This window comes from Takifugu rubripes, chromosome 18 (assembly GCF_901000725.2).
Source record: "Takifugu rubripes chromosome 18, fTakRub1.2, whole genome shotgun sequence".
Classification (NCBI taxonomy): domain Eukaryota; kingdom Metazoa; phylum Chordata; class Actinopteri; order Tetraodontiformes; family Tetraodontidae; genus Takifugu; species Takifugu rubripes.
The window spans coordinates 9,624,703-9,639,702 of NC_042302.1; the positions used below are offsets into that span (position 1 = coordinate 9,624,703).

Here is a 15,000-nt window from a genome sequence, read left to right on the forward strand (position 1 = left end):
GCGACACCACACGGCGATATCGGCACATCACACCCAACGTCATCATTAAGCGACACGGAAGTGCCGCCACTCTCGTCCTTTGGTCAGGGTTTGGTTACCTAAAAACGGTTCCGAAGGTTTGCAAATATAAAGAACTACGGATATCAGAGGTCTATGGAGTATAAAACACCTCGCTGATTGAAGCACAATCCTATTTTTTGGGAGAATCTCGCACCTGTGGTGAGTGTTTTCTAGCAACTCTTGTGCTCGGACAGATTACGCGACTTGACAGCGAGTTAAGTTTCTGCTCAGATTTGAAATAAAACAGATGAAACCTAATCTTGTCAAAGTGGCATCGCTTACAACGTTCGAATCTTTTCCTACGCAGCGATGGCAGCTCCGAACTCCGCCGAGAGAAAAGCGTGTTGGGACGCCAGAGATGAGCTGTGGAAATGTCTGGATCAGAACCAGGACAGGGCTTCCGCCTGCCAGCAGCTCCAGAGCCAGTTTGAGGGCCGCTGTCCTGCTCAGTGGGTTAGTTCCCCTCAAAACCAATAAAAGGCCGCACTTGGGCAGCTTTGAAGGCATCCTTTCTGTCCTGACAGGTTAAATATTTCACCAAGAGGAGAGATTTCCTGAAGTACAAAGAGCGGATGGAGACAGACGGTTTCTCACCTGCCGAGGGCCCCAGGCAGCCGTCCTGACCCATCGAAGGGCCCCTGAAGAGCCACAGACGTTCAGCCATATTGGAAGATCACAAAACTGATCCCCATATTATTTATTTGAAGTGTAAATAGAGTTTGTGTGTTGGATCAATTGTGTTTCGTCAATTAAACACGCAAATGGTTTCAGCCATTTTATTTTGCATCTTTCCATAGTCATTCCTCTATTTCTTCTCTATTTGAGTTGAATAGACCTTTATGTATATTACAGCTTATTTGGGAACAGGCAAAGACACGGTATATTACAAAGGTGTGTATTTACATGTGTGTGTGGTCCCTGGATCAGAAGTTTAAGGAAAATCACACCTACAGTGGAGCGATAAAGGAACTGCCGTTTGATTCTGTCGCTAGAATCTAACCTTAAAAATGCAATTATATAAAAAAAAAAGCTGCAATTTACATCCAAACTGTCAAATATAAAACATCCTTCTTATTGTACAGTGCAGGTAATGTTGTGTGAGGCCTTTCAGCCGTCGGCAACACTGCAGCTATTGAACGTCTACTGATGCTTTGAGCTGCGTTCAAGAACAAACTGACTCAGTCGTTCTTCACATCTGAGCCGTCAGCTGGCCGGCGCGATTCAAAGGGTTCAACCTTTCCGAGTGGATTAATGGACCCTGCTAACACCTCCGACCCCCCCCCCCCCACCCCCACGCGCGATGGCTGTCTTGTCTTTCATCCTGCAGCTCCTGAAATAAAGTTGTACATTAAATATGTGCACTGTCAGCATAAAATACGCAACATTGCTTCCTGCTTTCTGTTCCTCCACTTGAGCAGTGGTGCGATCTCAAACATCAGCCAGACGGTGCAAAATCACCTCCAGAAACTTGTTCAACTGATTTGTGTTTTGAAGGAGCAACTGACTCGTCTGTGGTTAAGGAAAGATCATCGACGTGTCCGGTTCCTGGGCAGCTGCACAACGCAGAACCACTGCTCAGTTCAATGTGAGAAGCTTTCCAGGTAAATCTAAACTCTTCATTTGATAGCAGCTGTCTGCTTTTATAAAAAATAAAAAATAAAAAAAAATCACTTTTGGGGTATTTTCAGTGATCTGGTTTGTGTTTTTTAAGGTTTCTCTGCTGGCCGAGACCCAACTGAGCCTTGTCCTCTTTCCTTTGGCTCCAGCGGAGGTTATAAGACCCCGGTAACGTTCCGGGTCACGGCCCAGGCTGGAAACTCAGACAGGTTGAAGAGTGGAACTCCCCAGGTGGTGATGGCCAACATGACCACGGCCACGCCAATGAGGTTGACCCCGAAGCCGGCTTTGACCTGGAGAACCGGAGGCTTTTCATTAGCGTCATGAGATGGAATCGTGAGGCACATCCTTGCTGGGGGGGCAGGAGGAGAGCGAGTCCTACCATGTCCTTGATCTGCACGTGGCCGTAACTGAAGACGATGGCGTTGGGGGGGTTCCCCACTGGCAGCATCACCCCAAATGACACGCACATGGTGGACGGGATCAACGTGTGGAGGGGGTTGATGTGCAGGGACTCCGACTGGGTGGGAGACAAGTATTAACAGGAGTGTGTGTGCGTGTGTGTGTGTGTGAGAGTGTGTGTGTGTGTGTGTGTGTGTTGTACCAGCGCTGACAGGATGGGCAGGAAGACGGTGAGAGTCGCTGGGTTGGAGGCAAACTCAGTGACCGCTGAGACCAGCAGGCAGGCCAGCAGGGTGACGGCCCAGGGGGGGAGGCCACTCATGGGCTCCAGCTGCCTGCCGATCCACACCGACAGGCCCGACACCTGGACACACACACGTTCAACCGAGCAGTGACCACAATGTTGAACCCTCGTGTCGGTTCATCTGGACCACGCGCACACACACACACACCCACACACACACACACACACACACTCTCTACCTTGCAGCCAGCTGCCAGGGCGTAGCCTCCCCCCACCAGGATGACGATCTCCCAGGGCATCAGCCTCTGGAAGTCCTTCCAGGTGATCATGGGAGCCAGAGGATCATCGTCTTCAGGAGAAATTACAGTAATAATAAATAAGGGATAAATACCTAAAATCCAACATTTTAACATGTGCAACAGAAGATCCCGCATGTGTGTGCACATCAGCACATTTCTTATCAAACCAGTCTGAACACACTTGTTGACACACGCAGGTGTGTGTGTGTGTGTGTGTGCGTGCGTGTGTGTGTGACGGCTCCTGCTGTTGTGGAGTCTGACCTACAGCTTCACACTCTCCGACTAAACAGCCGATAAACAATCTGGAGTTTGTCCTGCTGAGGAACTCGTGACGCCGAGCATCTCCCGGCCCGATGGGGCTCAAAGGTTTGCTTCCCTTCGCAGTCGGGAACGTTTGGATCAAAAGGGCTCTGGAGAAATTCCAGGTTCTTGCTCAAGGACGCGCGGGATGGAACCGATGACCTTTGTGTTGCCCGAGCTGCCGGTCAGCTGAGGTTCCTGCAGCTGCTTTTCCCTCACGACCGGAAAATGTCGAAATTCTGACGTTAAAGTGCAAAATGGCAGCACGATTCCGAACGTGCGTCCGAACGTGCGTCACTGTGTCGCGAGTGTTCCAGCCGGGCCTCGAACGCCCCCCCGGCCAGGTTCAGCCTCTGTGCTCGATGCTGACCTGCGTTTCTGCCGCTGGAGGAGGAGAACGGTCGTCTGGCCGGGATGAGGAAGAGCAGGAAGCCCAGGAGGACAGAGATGGTGGCGTCCGTCCTGTAGCCTTTTCTGACGGGACAAGACCAGAGACAGAAGCTACTCCGGGCTGCTCGGCTCCCCAGGAGCCCTCAGAACAACACTCACTTCTCGAACAGGGACGTCCAGCCCGGCACGAATCCAGGCTCCCTGGTGAACCACAGCAGGGTCATCAGGATGAAGAAGAGGCCCGTCACCACCTCGGGGTAGCTGGGACGTTGAGGAGACGCTTTAGGGGCGGGTCAGGACCCACTAACACGACGTGGTGCTGACGGAGCAGGGCTACACACCTGATGGGGCCCAGCTTGGCGTACTCCTCATGGATCCGCCGCTCCGACATCATCTCCCTCTTGGTTTTGCGCTTCTTGCTCAGCGAGCACGTTTCCCTGAAGCTGAAGGCACGAGCAGTCACGCACGCACGGTGAAAAGGGAGAGAAGAGCAGCGGGCAACTAACCAGCTAACCGGCCGACTGACCAACTAACTAACGGCCCTTACTTGCAGCCCAGGAAGAGGAAGTGGAGCCAGAGCCAGGTGAGGACCAGCATGATGAGGGCGATGGGGAAGCTGAAGATGAACCAGGTGCCGAAGTTGATCACCTTTGCGTTGCGGGGTAGGTCCTGGAGGCCCGGGTGGGGGTGGCTCAACAGGCTGGAGTCACCACAGGCGGGTCAACACAGGCGGGTCTCACACAGGCGGGTCACACAGGGCAGGTCACAACAGGGGGGTTCACACAGGGCGGTTCACACAGGGGGTCACACAGGGGGTCACACAGGGGGTCACACAGGCGGGTCACACAGGTGGGTCACACAGGCGGGGTCACACAGGGGGGTCACACAGGGGGGTCACACAGGCGGGTCACACAAGGCGGGTCACACAGGGGGGTCACACAGGCGGGTCACACAAGGGGGTCACACAGGTGGGTCACACAGGTGGGTCACACAAGGGGGTCACACAGGGGGTCACACAGGCGGGTCACACAAGGGGGGGTCACACAGGCGGGTCACACAGGCGGGTCACACAGGGGGGTCACACAGGGGGGTCACACAGGGGGGTCACACAGGCGGGTCACACAGGGGGTCCACACAGGCGGGTAACACAGGCGGGTCACCAGGCAGGTCACACAGGGGGGGGTCACCACAGGGGGGTCACCACAGGCGGGTCACACAGGGCGGGTCACACAGGGGGGTCACACAGGCGGGTCACACAAGGGGGTCACACAGGTGGGTCACACAGGTGGTCACACAAGGGGGTCACACAGGTGGGTCACACAGGCGGGTCACACAAGGGGGGTCACACAGGCGGGTCACACAGGCGGGTCACACAGGGGGGTCACACAGGCGGGTCACACAGGGGGGTCACACAGGCGGGTCACACAGGCGGGTCACACAGGGGGGTCACACAGGCGGGTCACACAAGGGGGTCACACAGGTGGGTCACACAGGCGGGTCACACAAGGGGGGTCACACAGGGGGGTCACACAGGTGGGTCACACAGGCGGGTCACACAGGGGGGTCACACAGGCGGGTCACACAGGGGGGGTCACACAGGGGACCACGGTCCACCATAACACTGAGAAGCTAAAGCTCATCACGTGCACGTTGATGGAAAAAAAAGCCCTTATCAGCATTTCATATCAGCTGGAGCCGGCGGCGTTCTCACGGGTCCGTTTGACCCCACAGCTGTGCTCTGTCCGTCTGCCCCCCCCGGCTAGTTCAGATACATGTAACGTTAGTCAGCGGCGCCAGACACGGACCGGGGTCCAGGCCTGACCTTTGTCCCGCATGCTGCCACATGAAGGGGGCCATTCTGCTGAGCTTAGCGCGGCGGCTGGAGGAAATCGGCTCTCGGGGTCGTGCCGAGGCTGATTATCGTGATCTCAGACCTCGCTGACCGCCTCAGGGGCGGAGAGATGGCGGCTGGCATTGACCAGGACCCGCCCGGCCAAGGCCGACTCGGCTCCTACCAACGCGTGCACGTCCACGTACGTGTTGAACTGCTCGGCGAAGATGAGGTTGGTTGAGGTGCCGGTGATGGTGATGAGGCCGCCGATGGTGGCGGCGTAGGTGATGCTGAGCGTCAGGCATTTGCAGATCATGTGATCTCTCTTGGTGGGGTACTGGGAGTCTCTCCTCATCTTCACCCGCTTCACATTTGGGATCTCAACAGCAACCTGAGGGGGAAGACAGACAGAAACTAGTCCCATTTTCCACCTTAAACACGGCAAAAACTGCCTTTTTACTCCACTGGCAGCTCTAATTAGCTAATTAGCTAGTTAGTGTGTAACCCAACGGTGACTTTTATCACCAGCTTCTCTAACGTCATGTGTCCAACCTCAGGCAGGTGTCCATTGGTGGACCTGCTGTGCTCCTGGTTCGTGACTGGTCTGAGAGCCAGACCATTCCCCTCTCCAGGCTGGAGCTGAAACACAGGGAACAAGAAGGTGATGTTTCTGTCAGGTTCTCCTGAGAGGCTCACGACCAGACCGGTCCGGTCTCACCTCCGCGACCGTCGCCAGCTCCTGTTTGGTGTCGTTACTGGAGGGAGAAACAAAGTTACTGCAGACACTGAGCAGAGAGCTGTGGAGGAGATCCACAGGCGTACCTCTCCCTGCGGTCCAGCAGCTCCGGATCTTTCTTCTCCACGTTGGCTTCCTTCTCCGAGACAGCTGTGGAGGACATTGGTGACTGACGCGTGGCATCGGAGGTCGTACAGAAGCTAACTCGCTGACGTACCGCTGTCGTCGTCGGGGGCTTCGGCGGTCTCGGAGTCGTGGGGGCCGTCGGCCAGGCCGGTGCAGATCAGCTGCTGCAGCACGGCCTCGGCGATGGGCATGACCATGGCCGTGGTGGAGGTGTTGCTGAGCCACATGGACAGGAACACTGTGCAGCACATGAAGCCCAGCACCAACCTGGAGCAGAGGCGGAGCCTCGTTATAACCAATGTTATTACCACAGCAACACATCTCCTGAGGGAGGCAGGGAAGACGCTCACATGCCCGGCTTGGCCCCGGCGACCATCACCATACGCAGGGCGATGCGTTTGTGGAGGTTCCACTTCTCGATGGAGGCGGCCAGACAGATGACGCCCATCAGCAGCAGAGTGGTGTCCTTACAGTACTCAGCTGCCACCTGCACACAGCACAAAGATCAGCTGCCACACCCCCCAGTTCACCTCCCAGTTCACCTCCCTGTTCACCCCCCAGTTCACCTCCCAGTTCACCTCCCAGTTCACCTCCCAGTTCACCCCCCAGTTCACCTCCCAGTTCACCTCCCAGTTCACCTCCCTGTTCACCTCCCAGTTCACCCCCCAGTTCACCCCCCAGTTCACCTCCCAGTTCACCTCCCAGTTCACCCCCCAGTTCACCCCCCAGTTCACCTCCCAGTTCACCTCCCTGTTCACCCCCCAGTTCACCCCCCAGTTCACCCCCCAGTTCAAGGCAGCTTCTTCCATATGGCGTCCTGACCCCGGAGGTCGAGTGTCTAAAATCACCTCTTCACAGATATTGCTAAAGCTAACCAGTGGAAGATGCTAGCACTAGCAATCTGCTAATCTTTGGTATAATAAGTTGAGGATCAGGGGGCTGGTTGCTAGGCGGCTCGTTTGCCCCCCCCCCCCCCGTTGTCTGGATGGAAATGTACAGTTTCCCGCTTGTTCCTGTTAATCTGCTCTATTTCCCACCAGAACGGGAACCAGTGTTGTATAAGCTGGCACCTAAAACCCGCTGACACTTGCTCCTCCTGAGCCACGTTAGAATGGCAGCCTGGTACCTCCAGACCATAATTATGGAACAGTAGCACTTGGTTTCCAATAGCCTGTGTTTATGGGGAAAAGCAGGTGTGTGTGTGCGTGTGTGTGTGTGTGTGTGTGGGGGGGGGGGCAGGAGACCATAATAGACTGGGAAGGTTGCATAAAGCTGGCATATTTGTAGAAATGAATCACAAGAGGCTTAAGCAGCGCTAACAGGAAGCTTTGTCACCCTCTGTCCATGTGACTCGGTCACATGACACGTGCAGCTCCTGGTTTATGTAACGCCGATATGACAGGTGAGCAAGACAACAGTGACATCATCGGCGCTAGCAGCTGAGGGGTCTCTTGGTTTCAGGCTGTCGTGGTTGATAACCAACCAACCAACCAACCCCCCCCCCACCCACCCACCCACCTCCCCCACTACCACCCCCCCCCACCCAGTAACAGTAAGATTACAGCTGACCTGTTGATCCGGAGAAATCAATGATTTGGAGTCAAAGGTTGGAAACGTCACCTTTTCTCTGTACGATTCTTTAGATTCTGGGTCGAAGCAGATAAGATCTCCTCCACACTCACCTCGCTGGACTTCAGGACCCCAAAGAGCGGATACAGGAAGGCAGGAACCAGAGCAGCAGCTCCCAGCGGAACGGCCTCGGACACCCAGTAGACGGCCGTCACCATCAGCACGTAGGCGCAGCAGGCCTCCTGCAACACACCAGCCAAGAGCACTCAGGACCCAGGAACCAGGAGGACCCGGCACTGGGATCCAGGACGTGGAGTGGGGAGGGAAACCTGTCGTGGTGATGCTTTGGGAGGGAATCCTGACTGCTGTAGAACATGAGCGAGCAGCTTTAAATGCTAATGCTAATGCTAATGGCTCTAACTAGTGTAACTGATCCTCTGGATCAGGTGGTCTCTCAACGTGAGACCATGAGGTTGAGCTCTTTGTTGATCTAATCACTGAAGAGGAGACGAGAGGAGACGATAAGAGACAAAAGACGCCTAAACAGCCTCGTCAATGACGACCATCGATCAGGAGATGGGGGGGGGGGGGGTGCTTAAGCGCCGAGTCAGCAGCCCAGTACTCATTACTGGGCTGCTAATGGGAGAGCAGCAGCTGATCACGTGGGAAGCTGGGACCAAAACGTGCACACGCGCGTGCACACGCGGGCTGGACAGGGCTGTTCAGAGCTCCTAAATGATGGACTTTGACCTTTATTCGACCTCCACCTGAGCTTGAGAGGACCGAGGTTCCCAGAAGTTCATATAAACTCACTTAATCCGCTGCAGGGTTCAGCTGGCAGCCGGACTTCCTGTCCTGACTCACCTGACAGGTGACCTCATCAAACCCTGACAGGAAGTAGACAGGAAGCTGTTCTCCACAACAACTAATTACACCTAATTAAGTGGAAAAACATCAATTTGAGAGTAAAACCAACAAACTAAGAAACCATCTCAACCACCTTTCTGAAGAGAACCCTTCATTTGTTAGCACAAGCTAACGCATTAGCCACTGTGAGGTCGTGTCACACCTCCACCTGCCCCCTCCTGCCGGCGCCTTCATCCGTCCTCAGAGGCACAGCTGCCCCCCCCCCCCGACCCGGCCTGACCGCATCCAACAGATGTTCTGTCCCTTTGCAGCTGGACTCAGTAACTCCAAACACACTCCAAACACACTCCAAACACACTCCAAACACACACGCTTTCACCTCGGTGCCCGGCCACATTCCTGCCAGGCCGGGGGGGCGCTGCTGACGTAAGGGGGCCACGTGGGGACCGAGTCCAGCGCCGGGGCAGGTTGAGCCCCGGTTATGTAATTTAATTAGTTTGGATTGTTTCTTTCCTTTTCTTTGTAGTAACTTTTTGTTCTTTTGTTCTGGCTCAGCCTCATCCTGCGTCTCCTGACATAACAGCAGGGGCCGGAGCCCCGGGGCCAGCTGGGGGGCCAGGACCTGGGCCCCCAGCACCAAGACGGTGTTAGCAACACAAATATGAAAAAGACGCATTTATAACAGAAACAGCCCTGACACACAACTGGGGGGGGGGGGGGGTTACGCAACCGCGCCCTTCAGTTGAAGACACATCTAAGCATCTAAACAGGTAAACATCCAAACACGTAAACACCTAAACATCCAAACACCTAAGCATCTAAACATCTAAACACCCAAACATCTAAACACCCAAACATCTAAACACCCAAACATCTAAACACCCACACATCTAAACATCCAAACATCTAAACACCTAAACATCCAAACACCCAAACATCCAAACATCTAAACACCCACACATCTAAACATCCAAACATCCAAACACCTAAACATCTAAGCATCTAAACATCTAAACATCTAAACACCCAAACATCTAAACACCCACACATCTAAACATCCAAACATCCAAACACCTAAACATCTAAGCATCTAAACATCTAAACACCCAAACATCTAAACACCCACACATCCAAACATCCAAACACCTAAACATCTAAGCATCTAAACATCTAAACACCCAAACATCTAAACACCCACACATCTAAACATCCAAACATCTAAACATCTAAACACCCAAACACCTAAACACCCAAACACCTAAACACCCAAACATCTAAACATCTAAACAGACTGTTTACGGATCAGCAGCTCCACCCGTCAGAATTCTCAGTTTTTTTCAGACATTTTAAGGAGCTTTGTTGATTCTTTTGGATCCGTTTGGCCTTTTGGTTTTTTAGAGACTTTATTTTAAGGTCATTTATGCCTCCAAGGCTCAGTTCTCTGGTCTCTGCTTGTGTTTACTGGCTCTCACACCAAAACAACAAAAACGGTAAACAACAACAACAACAACACCCCACTAATGTCAGCAGCACATGGAGACGTCTCCTCTGCGCCCTGATGAGCGGCATCAGCGTTGATCAAAGGGACAGTGTGTCCTCTCTCTCTCTCTCTCTCTCACTCACACACGCACTCACTCACACACACACGCACACACACACACACACACACACACACACACACACACACACACACACCCTATAAGCACTGACATGGAGCGACCTCGGCGGGAGACTTGGATCTTCTTATTTTGAGGTAATTAAATAGTTTATTTATTTATTTATTCTTCTATTGTTTGTTTGACTAATTTAAGGTGATTTAATCAAACAGAAAGTAACTGAGCACATTTCCTGTCGCAGTTGAATCACTTTGATTCATTATTATGAACAATTTCTCCACTAACATTTGTTGAATTCAGCTGCACCTTTATTGTCTAACTGGGTTTGACAGGATCGGGTCCAATTCAAATATAGATATATTATAAAATAAATAAATAAATAAATAAAACTCTTGTGTGAAGCTAACAAATTGGGCAGATAAATTGAGCTGCTCTTCTGTGTTTGGTGTGGAAGGAAAGTTGATATTTGTTCAGAAACAGCACAACTGTGGAAGATCGCAGCTCTTCCAGGAACCACTCGAGCTTTGGGTTCGGGTCGTGGGTCTACAGGTGCGTCGCTGTACTCACGCTCGTGGGGTGGATGAGCGGCAGAGGAAGCAGGGACAGCGGGATCAGCACCACCAGGATCAGTTTCCTCGCCTTCCACAGCTTCCTGAACAGATCCATCCTGGCTGCGGCCTCTAGCCTCATGGATGACCCGGGGCTCTGGGTCGGACCGCTCAGGCAGCAGAAACAGGCGTGAACGACCCGGACCGGACCAGTCAAACCAGCCCACCGGAGGAAGGAGGGCGGCGCTCCTGTGGCTGTGCGCCTTGACGCGCACCGGCACCGGTGAGGTGAGGGCCTCGGTTCTGAAAGTTGATGTACAAGAGTTGGACCCTGCGCTACATCCGGGGCCCCTGCATGTCCTCCTGCCGTCCGTTCTGCTCGCCTCTGGGGGGTTTAATGCTGCCTGCATCATCAGGTGAAGCTGTCGGCACTTTTATTAGCCAAGAGGTATATGCTAATTACCGGCCGCTAAGCCCCGCCCCGCCCGCACGACCGTCAGCCAATCAGAAAGTTAGTTAAGTTGCATAAAACTCCTCAAAGTGACTAAAATGCGTAGAAGTGGGTGGATGAAGAAAGGATTATTATCATATTATTGGGTTTTCGAATCGCCTGGAGCCATGGTGGAATTCTGAAAATGAAGATATAAAATGGCCAAATCAAACAAACCACTGGAGATTTTTTTTATTTCTTCATTTTTCTTTATTCTGACACACAGGAAAACCGAATACGCAACAAACAGCCATACATCTGATGAACTTCCGTTGTGGTGTGACAGACACAGACAGAAAACGATCAGATTTGCAGTAAATTAGGTTTAAATGTACAAAGTAAAGCTGCAGAAGCAGGTTGGGTTGGCGCCGCAGTCCCGCACTGCCCCCTAGAGGCCGAACCGGGCGGTGCGAGCAGTCGCCCCTTCAGAACTCTGAAAACTTTCACCTGTTTTCGAATGAATAATTCATAAAATGAGTACTCAAAACACATGTGCTAGTCTCACTGCCCCCAAACACTGTAATTAGTAATTAATCTCACCAACAACAACCAAACAGCCTGATTTATCCACATTGTGTAAGGAGGATTAATTCTTCACAGGCTGCCTTTTCAAACCAGACATTTCAAAGCATTAAAATCTAACACGTGCAGAAATGATGAGAACAGGTTCGAGTTATTACAAATATGGTGATTCGTAAAATTTGTAAGAAACTGACCGTGATAACATGCCTTTTTTTTTGTTTTTTAGTTCATTTGTGTTTGTCTCATTGTTAACCTGTAACCTTACATAACTGAAAACACTTCTAGTTAAGTCCGTCTAACCCTCTTTTATTCTTAAACTGCATGACAATTTTGGCATTTCCTCATCTGTTTTGTGTGTGTGTGTGTGCGTGTGTGTGTGTGTGTGTGTGTGTGTGTGTGTGTGTGTGTGTGAGAGAGAGAGAGAGAGAGAGAGAGAAAGGGAAGTAAATCTGTCTTCGAGTATGAATTTTTAACTTTTTTCTCACTGCATTAAAACCACTTTTAATTTGAAAAGCCATCAGATTTCGAGCACAGATTTTTATTTTTGATGTAAAATTTTCAGTCTTAAAAAAATTCTAAATAATAAAAAAAATCGGTCTAAAGAAATATCAACGTCATAAAAATTGCAGTTTCAAAAATTCATTCTGGGACATGAAACATCCGGGTACCCAGGGAGAAGAAACGATTACGTCATTCAACATCCAGCCAATCACGTCACGCTCCGCTGATCATGTGACATCCCTACGGTCGCGAGTGTAGACCCAAACATACCCAAAAAGTAAAGAATGATAATATTTATCCGTTGGATTGTGACATGAGTTTGAAATAATCACATGAAGCGTTAAAAAAAAATAATCACTAAAGCACCGACTCGTCATCCTCACGCGCATCAGGTTTGGTGTGTCACGTGACCTGCGGATGGTATCTTGATTGGCTGGATGTTGAAAGTGTTAAAAATGAAAAATGAATTTCTGATATCACGGATTTACTTCCATATTAATCTGACATCATGATTTGGGAATTTCAAGAGTTTTTGCTAAATATATTTTTTAAAAAGGGGAAAAAAACAGGACAGATAGCAATGAGGTCATTTGACCACACGGGGGCGGTATATGCGGTTCCGATGGAGCATAACTGGACGATATCTGCCTAATTAGGTCGAAAATAATATTGTTAGGTGGAAAATAATGAATGAAAACAACAGCTCAGTAGTTCTCTCAATACTTACCTATTGAAATGACTAATTTAATTATAAAAAACATCTCTTTATTCTTCTATTGTTCAGTATTTTACTATATACAGACTCAAGCCTCTTTAATGCAGTGGGTGGGTGGGGGGGGGGGGGGGTTATGCTCCTCTGGATTACAGTTTACAGATGTAAATAGTGGACATGGAGCCAGAGTGACCTCAGATTAGGGACACATCAGGACACAAATGCTTCCATTTGGAAACCAAATGGAAATCAGTTTGATGTTTGCCAGCTTTTAAATCCTCCCAACACTTTCATCACTTTACTCACCTAAATCCTGGTTGTTCATCTGACAAAAGATGTTCAGAATATTATTTTTTGATATTATGTTTCTGGTTCAGCTGATGCTGCTGCTGTTGCTGCTGCTGCTCTGCTGCTGCTGCTGCTGCTGCTGTTGCTGCTGCTGCTCTGCTGCTGCTGCTGCTGCTGCTGCTGCTCTGCTGCTGCTGTTCTGCTGCTGCTCTGCTGCTGTGCTGCTGCTCTGCTGCTGCTGCTCTGCTGCTGCTGTGCTGCTGCTGCTGCTGCTGCTCTGCTGCTGTGCTGCTGCTGCTGCTGCTCTGCTGCTGCTCTGCTGCTGCTGCTGCTGCTGCTGCTCTGCTGCTGCTCTGCTGCTGCTGCTGCTGCTGCTGCTCTGCTGCTGCTGCTGCTGCTCTGCTGCTGCTACTGTTCTGCTGCTCTGCTGCTGCTGCTGCTGCTGCTGCTGCTGCTGCTGTTGCTGCTGCTGCTGTTGCTCTGTTGCTGCTGCTGCTGCTGCTGCTGCTGTGCTGCTGCTGTGCTGCTGCTGCTGTGCTGCTGCTCTGCTGCTGTGCTGCTGCTGCTGCTGCTGCTGCTGCTGCTCTGCTGCTCTGCTGCTGCTCTGCTGCTGCTGCTCTGCTGCTGCTGCTCTGCTGCTGCTGCTGCTACTGTTCTGCTGCTCTGCTGCTGCTGCTGCTGCTGCTGTTGCTGCTGCTGCTGCTGCTCTGCTGCTGTTCTGCTGCTGTGCTGCTGCTCTGCTGCTGCTGCTCTGCTGCTGCTGTGCTGCTGCTCTGCTGCTGCTGCTCTGCTGCTCTGCTGCTGCTCTGCTGCTGCTGCTCTGCTGCTGCTGCTCTGCTGCTGCTGCTGCTACTGTTCTGCTGCTCTGCTGCTGCTGCTGCTGCTGCTGTTGCTGCTGCTGCTGCTGCTCTGCTGCTGTTCTGCTGCTGTGCTGCTGCTCTGCTGCTGCTGCTCTGCTGCTGCTGTGCTGCTGCTGCTGCTGCTGTTCTGCTGCTGTTCTGCTGCTGTGCTGCTGCTCTGCTGCTGCTCTTCCTCTGACCTGCCTCACAGTGATCACCACTAATCAGGTTCCTGCTCCAGCAGGACGCGTCTCCTAACGCAGCCAGATCCTGCGGCGCGGATCAAATGGAAGCTCAGACGAGCTGCGGGGGTCTAAACGTCTCCTGGCCTCAGAGTCACGGCGCATTTATCTTTTTCTAATCTGCAGCCACTTGCTTGTCTGCCAAATGAAGCCAAAGCTGCAGGTAATGAGCCTGAAGGCTCATAAATCCACAGAGCAGAGCTGCACCCGCACCAGTTGAGTTCTCCTAGAATCTAAATTCCGTCTCTGTAGCAGACAAACAAGGTCAAACCTTCCTGAGACAGAACCGATCCTGCCCTTGTGGAAGGACAACGATCAAAGTGAATAATGGGACACCTTCAGGTGTCGCCTTTCCAGATGTGGACTTACTCCGCCCATTTTATGGACCCGATGTGACAGCAGTCCTGCGTCCTGGTGGACAGGCTGGACAGGCTGGACAGGCTGGACAGGTGCCATGTTGGGCGGCTCATCTTGGGTGGAGCAGACATGTTCCACCTCCCTGTCCCTCCTCCTCTCCCGTTGGAGGCGCCATTTCCCAGTCGCCAGCGCAGACAGGTCACGTGATGACAGACGTCTCCCAACCAAGCAGGCGAAGTGACTGGTGATCCACAAATCACCGTTTATGCTGGTTCCGGGGCACCGTGAGGACGCTGCTGCAGGGGCTGGTGGAGGATTACGCCGCTGCTACTTGATCCCGCCTCTCTGGGGTCAGGCGCAGCAGGTGCTCGCCAAGAGACGCTTTAAGCATGATAAAGATGAATCCAATCACCGAGAATCCTTCAATCCACAACCCCCCGCTGC

At 52.1% G+C, this 15,000-nt stretch overlaps 2 protein-coding genes and 1 long non-coding RNA gene across 3 annotated transcripts in view; 2 read left to right on the plus strand and 1 right to left on the minus strand.

Annotated features, from left to right (window-relative positions):
- The first annotated feature begins 20 nt into the window (after nt 1-20).
- Nucleotides 21-839, plus strand: coa6 (cytochrome c oxidase assembly factor 6). The gene is made up of 3 exons (XM_029851660.1): nt 21-219; nt 368-513; nt 585-839. Exons 2-3 carry the CDS (start codon nt 370-372, stop codon nt 681-683), a joined length of 243 nt encoding a protein of 80 aa, XP_029707520.1. The 5' UTR covers nt 21-219; nt 368-369; the 3' UTR covers nt 684-839.
- slc13a4 (solute carrier family 13 member 4) lies at nt 822-10,783 on the minus strand. The gene is made up of 17 exons (XM_029825228.1): nt 10,625-10,783; nt 7,688-7,816; nt 6,356-6,492; nt 6,097-6,272; nt 5,966-6,029; nt 5,862-5,898; nt 5,696-5,782; nt 5,350-5,534; nt 5,187-5,205; nt 3,860-3,960; nt 3,654-3,755; nt 3,472-3,573; nt 3,293-3,396; nt 2,563-2,672; nt 2,282-2,443; nt 2,060-2,197; nt 822-1,970 (listed from the first exon to the last, which is right to left on the minus strand). Exons 1-17 carry the CDS (start codon nt 10,745-10,747, stop codon nt 1,833-1,835), a joined length of 1,914 nt encoding a protein of 637 aa, XP_029681088.1. The 5' UTR covers nt 10,748-10,783; the 3' UTR covers nt 822-1,832.
- LOC115246537 (uncharacterized) overlaps nt 10,087-15,000 on the plus strand; it is a 5,604-nt gene continuing 690 nt past the window's right edge. Inside the window, exons 1-3 of the long non-coding RNA XR_003885661.1 lie at nt 10,087-10,194; nt 10,512-10,893; nt 14,202-15,000. The exon at nt 14,202-15,000 is cut by the window's right edge and continues 690 nt beyond it. This is a non-coding gene — a long non-coding RNA (uncharacterized lncRNA). The remainder of the gene's footprint in view (nt 10,195-10,511; nt 10,894-14,201) is intronic.